We start from the raw sequence: 12,636 nt of genomic DNA, 5'->3' as shown, positions 1-12,636 counted from the left end.
GAAGCCTTTGTGTCAGATTTGTTATTGTATAATTATAAATTAATATGAATGTTTGTTGTTCCCAGTTGATGAAGAGTCTCCGTCAGATGGTGGGACAAAGACTCTTCGAGGCTATAATGAAGGCTACCTTCTATGGACAATTTGTGGCCGGCGAGGATCAAAACAAGATTCGTCCTACTCTTGAGAGGTAAATTTATTTTTCAACTTTTTAAGTCCATTTTTAATGTATATCTGAGATCTGAATACTGTTATATTATGCACTAACTACAGTTTTTGATAAATATATTTTTACTTATAGCACTTCTCTTCTTAACTGCTTACATTTATAGCTATTTCAATTGCTAACTTTAATTTTTTTCTAAAGATCCGATACTAATAACATCGAAATCAAATCCATAAAAAACACCTTCATACAAGTCCGTGAAATAATTGTATAAAGTTTTGAAATAAATCCAAGCAATAATCTTTTATACTAATAAGTTTGCATTAATGTTTTACAGGTTGCGATCTTTCGGAGTGAAGTCGATCCTTGATTACTCCGTGGAAGAAGATCTTTCACAAGAGGAAGCCGAAAAACGAGAAGTCAGGTATAGCATTTTAATATAATTTTATAAATATTATATTATTTGCACACTTAGACCTTCTTTTTTATGTTTGGTCGTTGTTGCTAAATTCAATTGTACCAACAAAAAAGACATAATATCCGATCCACGTTTTTGTTGCTTGAAATTATAAGATTCAAAATTAATCTTTGTAATTATTGCAGAATAGATTTTTCTTAAACTTTTTCATGGGACACTTCTTGAGAATCAATGAAACGAGTTGTCACGAGAAATGGACAAAAATTGTAAAAGAAATATTTCATTTCTAGCGTGAAGTGCAAACATACGATTTTTGTATGGAATATAACATCTTTGACTATGTAATGATTTAAAAGTGATTAAAATAGTGGATCGTTTGATTTCTGAGAATGACTTTTTGATCCTCAAATATAAGTATTGAGAGCCAAGGGACCTTTTTAATTTACGATTTTTTTCTCATATTTCGTTTGGGGTTTCAACTTGTGATATTTATATTACATGCAGTGACTCAACTAATATTATTCGTTACAGTTCTAATATTACGTTGATATATTGGCTCGCTTTAATTGCGCTAAATGTCGTTTTAGAGCTAGACAGATATAAAAACTATGCTACTGTAAAAATTAATATGACTTTACCTTATCGTTAAATTTATTACTTGTTATTGCAATGAGATCTGATGAACTGATCTTTAGAAATTAATTTCTAAAGAACGAAACGTTGAATAGATTGTCAGGTGAACAAGATTAGTAAACAATACATTTTCTTTAAAACAGTTTTAAAGATTTATAACACTCGAAGATATTTAGCGATTTCATAAGAATCTACTTTGAACCTACATATTATAGTATTATATTATATATACTGAAGTATATCATAAGTAGTAGCAAATCTTATTTTTTTTATAGTATCTTGTAACAATTTCAATTATTTCAGAAGCTGTGTTACAAGTTCACGCTTAAATGAATTAATTAAATCCGGACCGAGGAATTTGCAAGATCTTGTCATAGCTGGGTTTTGATTTGCGTTATTTTTATTTTTTTTCTTTTTTTTCATCTCATCTAGATGGCTTTTTTTTAGTTAGATAGAACGTAACCCATAATATCTAGTGTCACGTTAGTGTGACAGAATTTTTAAATGCATTTAGTTTAAATTTATATTGTAAAATTGATACTGACTGACTTTTTATTAATCGTCAAATCAAAATAAACTTTATTCAAGTGGGCTTTTGCAGGCACTTTTGAATCGTCATTTAACAATAAAGTGAAGCTACCACCGGTTCGAAAAGTAGATTTTAAGGAGAAGAACCGACAAGAAACTCAGTAGTTACTCTTTTTTCTTTAATTAAAAAATACAATCATATTAGTTAAATTATATATGTATGTAATGAATACTGCCTGGAAGTCAACAGGATTTTTATCATCTACAAAGTACATAGTAAAGATTTTCTTGATTTTCTTAAAACAATATGTTTAAATTACAAGACAAAAGTCCGTGCGTCTTCGTTGCGCGTATACTGCGTACATAATTGCTATTATTATTTTTATATTATTAAATAATCGGTTATTTGTTTTATTCAAAAATTAATTTATCAGTTTTTATATTGTTTTGTTTAATGTCTCACATTGCGATTGTCGCTTGTTTTTCGAGGAAGAATTTCGATAGATATTCTTTTATGCGAATTAAATTTCGAAATATATTTTTTGCACGTGTCGTCCTATAAATAATAATCTGTTTCAAGAGAGCAACAAACGGCAAACAATGTATGTGATATATATGTATGTGTACTTATGGACATAAGTATATATTTTGGCACATGGGGTTTTGCGCAGAGTGGATTAGTCAGCGTATCTCGATCGGTAATGTCGTAAGGTGACAAAGCTAATTGTTATCCAAACTTATCTTCGTATATTTGTTACTCAACTAAAATTTTGCATATTCGTTGCCATGGGTACGCAAAACGATATTACACACAAAAGCGTTTGGAAACTGGTACATAATAATAGTATATAGTACGACAAAACTTAGATGTAACATCGGCAAAATTCGTAAATCCGATCACATCTGAATTAAGTACGCAATCCCAAATTATCAATATTTATTTCTTATGTGAATATGATCTTTGCACAAACGTAATAACTTGTAATATCATATGACCTAATATATCAATTTGACACATCGATTTGCATACACTTGCTTTCTCGGGTTGAACTGACGCGAGAATTTATAGCGAAAAAATAGCGTCGAATGGCGCGATAGGGAGCTAAATCAATTGGTTATATAAATCGGCAATAATCGGTTTTATTGAATTTGCCGATGCTACTAAGTTGTGTCGTACTATACCTCGTTATTTTGACGTCTATTTTTTAGTAATCTATCTTATCGCGGTTGGATAAACAAAATATTGTATGAGAACATTTAACAACGTATATATTTTGGTTACTTACATATGTATGTATAGAAAATTGTATGAAAACAATTTCGGTCGCTGGTCTTCAATTAAGGCGACCTTGATGTGTCACATCTTAAAAACATGATTATACAATGTATATGCGAAATTCGCTATTACGTCCAAGGACATTGGGTTGATTTTAGACTGTACTAGATGAAACTTGCCGAATTTTTTTCTAGGTCACAAATTTAGAAATAGACAATGGGGTCGCGAGAAAGTGATCTGTGCGTTCAGAAAGAAAACCCATTTTATTTGTTTAATAGTTTTTTTTTGACATAAATGTTTTTAAAAATTCATATGTAATTTTTTTATATAAATTCGCTATTCATCGTAGGATTTAAAAGTACTGTAGTAGTAGTGTTACCTATTTTTGATTAATTATAGATACCTATTATATTAACCAAATCCTTTTTTATTGATAGCTATTAATAATTATTTTAGCTTTCTAACTATTGTTTTAAAAGTCGATTACAAAATTATTATTTAAGTATTTTATTGCCGTAATAAAAAAGTAAAGAATTTAATCACGATACACAAGAAGGTATTTTCATTTAAGTGGAAGAAAACATCGTGAGGATACCTGCATGTGTAATATGAAATTATGCCACGTGATTGCAAACCTACACAAGCTGGAAGAATATCGTCGTTAAGAGGATAGGCATTTTTCCAGCAGTGAACCATTTAAAAAATGTTACTCTGATGTGGATCTAAGTTTGAGTGATATAATCATATTAGGCGATTGTATATATGTATATATTTATAGTAGATAGCTTTGATCGGATCATAGTGAATAACGTGTTATATTCCTGTCTTCACCAGCGCGTCGATCTCAACGTGCGGGGATACACAGGAGGAGGGGCAACTGAAGCAGTACCATGTGGAACAGCGTTTCGCTGACCGTAGATACAAGGTCACCAGCGCCAGGACGTACTTCTACCTCAACGAGGCCGCCTGCGAGAAGAACATGGAGGCTTTCATGAGGAGCATCGATGCCGTTGCTGGTTAGACTTTATTGTAAATTAAGGGAAAACATCTGGTTGTAAATTTTTTTTTATGGTATAGGTTGGTGGACGAGCAGATGGGCCACCTGATGGTAAGTGGTCACCATCACCTATAGACAATGATGCTGTAAGAAATATTAACTATTCCTTACATCGTCAATGTACCATCAACCTTGGGAACTAAGTTGTTATGTCTCTTGTGCCTGCAGTTACACTGGCTCACTCACCCTTCAAACCGGAACACAACAATACTGAGTACTGTTATTTGGCGGTAGAATAACGGATGAGTGGGTGGTACCTACCCAGACGGGCTTGCACAAAGCCCTACCACCAAGTAAAATTTTTAATATTGTTTTCTAAATTGGTTCTTTTTCTTTTTTTAAGAAACAACGAAGAGCACAGGCTTAATGGCTGTCAAACTGACGGCTCTCGGAAGACCTCAACTATTGGTATGGTTTTATCAAATCTTTTTAAAATTGTTAATGTTTTAATTGATGAAATATATTAAACTATCGACCAGCCCCTGCTTCGCACGGGTACAATACTGATACTAAATATACTACAGAATTTGTTTATTTACGACATCACATTATAATCTTCTAAAATGATCAGTGTTTCTTTACTATATTGTCCATGTAATATATACAAAAATCTTCCTCTCGAATCACTATATCTTATTAAAAAAACGGCTTCAAAATACGTTGCGTAGTTTTAAAGATTTAACATTACACAAGGATATAGGGACAGAGAACGGGACATTGTTTTAATACCATGTATTGATATTGATTACTTTTTTTCAGCTTCAACTGTCTGAGGTGATTATGCGTGCTCGTAGCTATATGCACCAGATCGCTGGTGGTACCGGCAACGTGTTGACCCACCACAAAACTATAGAAGATCTGCAGAGGTATCTCGGCGACCTTAGCTCCAAGCCGGAAGTTCAGGAGTTCATGAAGAAAATCACGTCGGATAAGGAGGGGTAAGTCTAACTAGTTTTATTAGTAGGCAATTGAAACTTGCCAATGTTAGAAAGAGACAAGGCAACCGCGTGATCAGTCCCTCTCACCTTTCTGCGGGTCCGCGGTAGCAACGAAACTGTTCTATTTTTAAACTAGAGCAATCGGAGTTCTAGAAAGAGAATTTTTTTGCGAGTGTTGTCTCTGTCACACTTTCTATCTGTTTCGGCTAGTAATGGGATATAGAATTGGCTGAGGTTGTAAGACATTAATATAGAGTAGTTCAGAGCAAGAAATTTTCTTGAGTGATGTGTTTAAATATATTTATATATTGTTCATATAAACAATATGTTTGATAGACGTAAGATGAAATTCCTGTATCATGACTACACTGTTGACTTAAGCCTGCAATTGAGATCGATTTTAATTTGGTAATAACTTCACGATCTGCTATCTCTTTCACACTTATGTTATGAAAGGAGAGCATATATTTTTGTAGACATCTAACCTAACTGTAATAGTCTGATGGACAGTAATTTCGCATTCGAAGCGGTGATGTTAAACGAAGAAATAGTCTCCTTCAGATCGGATTCGGGATATTCACCAGTTTGCTAGATCAATGAGGCAACTGGGACACTCTTAACATCGAAATGAGACGCTCACAGAAATTATTTATTTATTTGTTTGTAATCAACAGCGTTTATCAAAACATAATTATAGTTTTACATTGATTTAAAATGTAAGGCCAAAAAGATTACAATGTTTAAATTATTGAAAATAAACATTAACAGAGTGACTCAAACAGAAAAAATATAAAATAGAGTTTAATTAATCGATTAAAAACCAAACATTAAAATATTGAAATATTGAACGATATTCACAATGGAAGCACGAACATTTAAACCTACATTCAGAAATTCCAAGATATAATCAAAAGTATTTTTATGAATTTTGTAGGCTAATATTAGCGACCTGAATAGGACACTGCTGATTGTAATTTACTTTCTTGTACTTGACTTTCATCCAACAATATTCCGTCTAGCCCGTTTATATTTAGATTATTATGGGAGTTTCATCTTACTTTTCTTATGAATTTATTGTGTATTAGAGATACTTTTTGGGAAGTGGTTACGACTTCACTAATTTCATTTATAACTGAATTATTTAAACTTATAAAATCGTTGTCCTGATTGAAAACACGTAGCCAAAACTATTGCGTCTAGAAAGTTGAAATTTGGAACATATATTTATTTTTAACAAGTAAAGGTTTTTGAAAGTTGGAAGTGGAGTTATTTTTATTTAAGGCTTTAAAAGTATTTGCGATTATATGAAATTTCAAAGTCGATTTTAGAAAACCATTGCAATCAAATATATTAGTTGACCAAAATATACCTTTTGAAGTTGGAAAATTTGGAACCATGATTGATTAAAACGAATCGTAAACTATTTTAGGGTGCGTTTTCTTAATAATTAGTGATTAACGATATATTTTGTCATATTTCCACAGTATTGTCCATTTGTTTCCCTGGTCAAACATCTTGGACAAGGACATGGGCTTGTCGGATTCCTTCCGAGTTCCAGACCCGAAGACCGGTCAGATGAGGCGGCTTATCTCCCAGATATCCCCCAAGGAAGAGGAGATGTTCAGGAACATGCTACGGCGACTCAATCACATAATCCAAGTCGCCAACGAGTCTGATGTTAGGATAATGATTGACGCCGAACAGACTTACTTCCAACCGGCTATTTCAAGAATCTGTTTAGAAATGATGAGGAGATACAATAAGGTTGGTGGCGTATGTTTTATGATAAACATTCTACTTGGTTTTGGCATTCTACTCATTATAAAATCTGTCGCTAAGGAACAGTACTTAATACTTAGTATTGTTATGAAATATGACAAAGTTAATTTAAATACAGGTACAAGATACGGAACATCTTAGCTCACAAAGTAAAGTAAAAGTAAAAGTAAAGTAACAGCCTGAAAATTTCCCACTGCTGGGATAAGGTCTTCTCTTCCATTAAGGAGAGGGTTTGGAACATATTCCACCACGCTGTTCCAATGCGGGTCGGTGGAATGCACGTGTGGCAGAATATCGATGAAATTAGACACATGCAGGTTTTCTCACGATGTTTTCCTTCACCGCCTAGCACGAGATGAATTATAAACGCAAATTAAGCACATATATATATTGGTGCTAGCTTGGGTTTGAGCCCGAAATGGTCGGTTAATATGCACGCTGAGCTGGCACAGTGGTTAGAACGCGTGCAAGTTGGCAATCTTAAGCAATATTCATTACGTTAATACGTCGTTTTCTATATTGATATTAAGTTCAGTTTGCAAATTAATCTGGTGATAAAGCACCTCTCCTATATCATGGTATGCGCATGTAATGCGGAGGAATGAGGAACATATTGTGAGGAAGGCCTTGAGCATGGATGTGGATGGATATAGAGGTAGAGGACGACCAAGAAAAGGATGGATGGACTGTGTGAAAGACGATATGGTTAGAAATAATGTTGCTTGTGAGATGACGTCTGACAAAGAAGTATAGAAGGAGAAGACATGCTGCGCCGACCCCAAATAAAATTGGGAAAAGGGCAGGAGGATGATGATGATGATAAAGCACCTCTCCTTCACCCCTGTGATATTTTTACTAAGGAGTAATAAACTTGTTGTGTGTACTGTATATATATTTAATCTTCAAATTGAACCAAGGAAATATACAGTAATTCAATTTGGCAATAGTTACTGGTGAAATGGTAGTTTTAATTTTATTGAAAGCTACCATCCTGATGTCAGAATCTCTAAATATTAAGGCGTGGTGATGCGTACATTTAAGCAAGGAACGTGTTCATTTAGCCTTCTTCTTGATTCCAGGATAAGTTCCTAGTTTTCAACACATACCAAACCTACCTGAAGAATACGTATAACGAAATCGTAACCGACCTGGAGCAAGCGCAGCGGCAGAACTTCTACTGGGGCGCCAAGCTGGTGCGCGGCGCCTACATCGAGCAGGTAAGCGCCGAGCTGAGTGTGCTCACTGTAACTGTGTGTTCTGGCGCCTGTGTTAGATTTTATTGTAGTGTTTTTTACTTTACGTCGAGATATTTGAAAATAACTTATATTATTTATTACTCTATTATATTTTGAGGTTATGAGAGTTGTAAGAACATTATATGGATAATGATTAATATTTATTTAATCATTATAATAGCTCTAGTAATCGTAATGACTATTATGTAATATTTACATCCAAACTAATTATTTCAATACTAACTTTGAATTTTGATAATTGTAATTTAATATATATTATCGATAATTTAAAGAAGCAATTACAATTTATCATAGAGTTATATCGTAAATGTCAACACCTCGCTGGTCCAGGAAAAGAGTCCTATTAGGAGCTTCCATTATTTATGTAAGCCAATAATCACGTGATTCACAGTAATGAACAGAAAAGTCAAAATACCCTCTTATTGAATATCAGTGTTATCTATACAATTCGAAAATAATTTAAATCTAATTACTGTTATTATAAAATTGATTAAAACCTACATTATATGATGCAAACGTTTTCATAATCATGTAATAATTGAATAATGAATGAATAATGAATAATTGAATAATGAATGTCTGACCTTATTAATTGTGCGCAGGAGCGCGCGCGCGCGGCGGCCATGGGCTACGAGGACCCCACGTGCGAGAGCGTCGACGCCACCAGCGCCTCCTTCCACCGCTGCCTCAAGGAGATCCTCGGCCGTGTCAAGGTACGCACGCACGCACACGCACACTCATACGCACACACACGCCCATACACACGCCCACACACGCAATCATATACACACACACACACACACACACACACACACACACACACACACACACGCACGCACGCACACGCACAGACTTGTCGGTATGTCGTAATGAACCCAAACGTCCCGCGCGCAGACCGAGCCCAACGGCGACCGGCTGGGCATCATGGTGGCGTCGCACAACGAGGACACGGTGCGCTACGCCATCCAGCTGATGAAGGAGCACGGCATCAAGCCCGGCGACAAGGTCGTCTGTTTCGGACAGCTGCTCGGCATGTGTGACCACATCACTTTCCCACTCGGTATGTCTCACTTACAATTACAATAAGACAGTTTCGAATTGTCGTAGGAAATTGGAATCAAAGTAAGCGTAGGATATATATCAACAACAGCAGCCTGTAAATTTCCCACTGCTGATTCAGATCAGGAGAGGAGGCCTCAGGGCTTCCTCTCCCTTCGAGGAGAAGGTTCGGAATATATCCCACCGCGCCGTGGCAGTTTCTATGAAATTAGACAAATGCAGGTTGTCACGATGTTTTCGTTCACGGACGAGCACGAGATGAATTACAGACCCAAATTAAGCACATGAACATTCAGTAGTGCTCGCCTGGGTTTGAACCCGCAATCATCGGTGATGATGTGTGCACGCGTTCTAACCACTGGGCCATCTCGGCTCGGATATAATATTAATCATAGTCAAAGGCTAGTATACCAATTAAAGCCGTGATCACATGCTGCAAAAGATTGCATTATGTCTTTCTTAAATGGATCTTTGTTTCCAATTTAGATTATTTAGCAAACGTTGTCCCAAAGATTTGTAATTACAGGTTATTACTGTGTAATTCCTATCATTGCTATAAGTCTAAATACTCAACACTTAGCAGTTAGTAGTGGATACGACAACAATCGGTACAATCCTCCAGCGAAGGTCTACAGGTGACATCATAAGCTATCCTTGAATTGTATCGACATGGTATTTGTTTGCAGGTCAAGCCGGGTACTCGGCGTACAAGTACGTCCCGTACGGGCCCGTGGTGGAGGTGCTGCCCTACCTGTCCCGGCGCGCCAACGAGAACCGGGGCTTCCTCGTCAAGATCAAGAAGGAGAAGGGGCTCCTGCTGAAGGAGATCTTCCGCCGGCTTTTCACCGGGCAGATATTCTACAAGCCGTCCGGGAACTACACGCCAGTTTAGAGCGGAGCCCGCTCCGCCGCGTTCGGTCCACTGCGAGCGCCTCCGCCCGTGAGCCGCTTGTAAACGTTGTTCGAATATGTTATTTGTACGTTAGCTAACTTATTGTAATTGAATTAGGAATTATTAAATATCTAAGGACTCGAATCTGTGCATGTAAGTAATGCACGGTAAGCTGGTGGATTGTTGTCGATGGGACGCGACTTTATTTTAGAAATCATTTGAGGGAACTCAGTAATAATTGCAAAAAATTCTACTGAATTACTCGTTGAGGGTTAGCGATATCTACGAAAATGTTTGTTTGTAATATTTGTTTTTGTTGGCGTATATACAGTATTGTTATAATTAGTATTAATCATAGACAATGGCTTTATAGGATCATATTTTTTAAAAGCTAGTCGTTTTTAAATAATCGCGCTTTGAAGTTGTTTTTTGAAAGCATTTTCAAATGTTTCGATTTATGAAAATATTTATGTATATTTGCGTTCGAATATTTTTTTTTTAAATGATAAGTTGGTCGCAATGTTCGATATCTGAAATTTGAAATGAGATTTTTTTTAATCTGTAATCTTAAAATATTGTACAATTGACAATATTTCATTGGCTGTAATTTTATTTTTAGTAAGTTTAAACCGAGATCTTCGGCTGTATCATAAATTTATTTACATTAGCCCATTTTAGTTTTAATTTACAAGTAATTATATTGTTTCCAATATCTGGATATGACAGTGACTGTTGAGGGCCAATGCCCAAGGTCAATACCTTGGAAAGGAGGCAAGGTAACGGAAGTAAATAATAGGCCTTAAAATAACCGGTTGAAAATACTCTACCCAAAAGGTCTACACTACATTTTGAAACTGATACATCTTTGAGTAAGAAACTAAATAAGAGGTTGATATCCAAACACCTTAAAGTATGAATTTTTCATAGTTGACTGTGACATATTCATTTCCGAACTACCATTGTTTACAAACTTTTTTCTTAATCTGTCTATCAATTCGTTGGAAAGGTAATTTCGGTAAATATAAAAAAATTTATATATATTGTTTTAAAAATGTTATTACTTCGTATTTTGTTTAGGTACCAATGTGATTTTATGTTTATTTAAATTATGACACTTTATACCGCGTTATACAACCAATAAATAACATAAACAAGATGGCTTCCAAGCCCATTAGTCCTTCAGTGATACATAATCAATTGCTGTCAGGCAAAAGTAAAATATCAATTTCGCTACAGGTAATACGAATAATACTTATGTCAAAATGACAGTACGTAGGTATTGCCATTGTCAAATTTACATTTTTTTTAATTACAAAATAAATTTAAAATGTAATTTTTTTTTCAAAAAGTATCCACAACTCTCGAGTTGATTTTTTAATCTGCGATGTCGACTTGATATTCCAAAACACGTTTTATATATAATGTACAATATTGAGGGTTAACATTACTAAATTTCTAAATAATAATAAATTTTTCAACAGATTCGAAATTAAAATACCAGTAACGACTTGTTTTTTTTTTTAAATTAACAAATAGTTGTACTTGATAACGCAATGATTACGTTGCGTTATTAAATGAAGATCTTTTATATATAACACGTTTTTATAGCGTTTTAAAATCGTAAAATACGGAAGACAATAATATATTTAACTATGAACCATTTTTATTATCAGATATATTAACAAGACAGTCTATTTGTATTAGTCGGAAGGTTATTTTAGCACTAGTCTAGCTGTTGTCTTGCATTAATGTAAACGTTAGTTTATAGTAATAAAAAAGATAAAGCGCTTTTTTAGCTTAAAGTTAAAAGAGTTAGATTGGACTTAGTGCTACCTAAGCCTGTATTACAAAATATAGAGTCGATTTTCCACCAAATGGATATCGCTATGCGAAGCGATATTATAGTAGTGTATAACAACGCTTATAATATGTATTAGCTGTTGGGTTAGATATTCTTGAGATAGGTTAGATAAAATAAAACCTATACTATAAATAGAACTATATTGCATTGTTTCGCAGTTATGGTAACATTTAAAATAACTTTTACAAAGAACATCCCTATTTCATAACGTTACATATACTTCTTGGGAAAAACTAGATAACATTAATACTTTATATTATTGTGTCCGTTTGAACTGGATTAAACCAGTTTAGTTACATGCTTAAGGATATGATATCTTAAATCCTGTGAATTGTGGTTTATAATGGGACAAGTAACATAGTCATCTGGTTGCTTTTGGTCGATTTTCATACCAGGATAGCCCGCTGATGTTGCCGGGCTAAATTTTTTTTGGATTGGCAACACCAAAAGGGAATATCGGAAGGTCGATAGCCAAAATAATCCACTCCTTAAATAAACCGGCTGATACTTGCATTTGATATTTCGACTACATACGCCCGGTTTCTAAATTTAATGGATGCAGTTACGAGTAACTTACATGTGACGTCATAATTAACAAATCGCTCAATTGTCAAAGCTGTATCGATTTGTTTTATGAATATAGCAACCGGTCATTGAACAGCGAAATGTGTTTTAATAAATTTATCCGAATAACATTGATTTGTATCGAGTGATCTATATATAATACTTAAGGATGATTCAGTATGTTGTATTGTTTTTTTTTTTTTAATTTCATT

The 12,636-nt window shown here is 34.5% G+C and overlaps 1 protein-coding gene across 1 annotated transcript in view; it reads left to right on the top strand.

Moving 5' to 3' along the window:
* The window catches only part of LOC124532789 (proline dehydrogenase 1, mitochondrial), a 28,175-nt gene extending 16,215 nt beyond the window's left edge, over nt 1-11,960 (top strand). Inside the window, exons 2-11 of the mRNA XM_047107863.1 lie at nt 66-187; nt 501-587; nt 3,853-4,034; nt 4,419-4,483; nt 4,835-5,013; nt 6,498-6,777; nt 7,872-8,009; nt 8,651-8,761; nt 8,943-9,108; nt 9,794-11,960. Coding sequence (XP_046963819.1) covers nt 66-187; nt 501-587; nt 3,853-4,034; nt 4,419-4,483; nt 4,835-5,013; nt 6,498-6,777; nt 7,872-8,009; nt 8,651-8,761; nt 8,943-9,108; nt 9,794-9,999 — 1,536 coding nt within the window. The 3' untranslated portion in view covers nt 10,000-11,960. The remainder of the gene's footprint in view (nt 1-65; nt 188-500; nt 588-3,852; nt 4,035-4,418; nt 4,484-4,834; nt 5,014-6,497; nt 6,778-7,871; nt 8,010-8,650; nt 8,762-8,942; nt 9,109-9,793) is intronic.
* Nucleotides 11,961-12,636: the final 676 nt, after the last annotated feature.

This window comes from Vanessa cardui, chromosome 10, assembly GCF_905220365.1.
Source record: "Vanessa cardui chromosome 10, ilVanCard2.1, whole genome shotgun sequence".
Lineage (NCBI taxonomy): Eukaryota > Metazoa > Arthropoda > Insecta > Lepidoptera > Nymphalidae > Vanessa > Vanessa cardui.
Note: the sequence above shows the minus strand (reverse complement) of the source record. Positions and strands in the feature narration are given on the sequence as shown.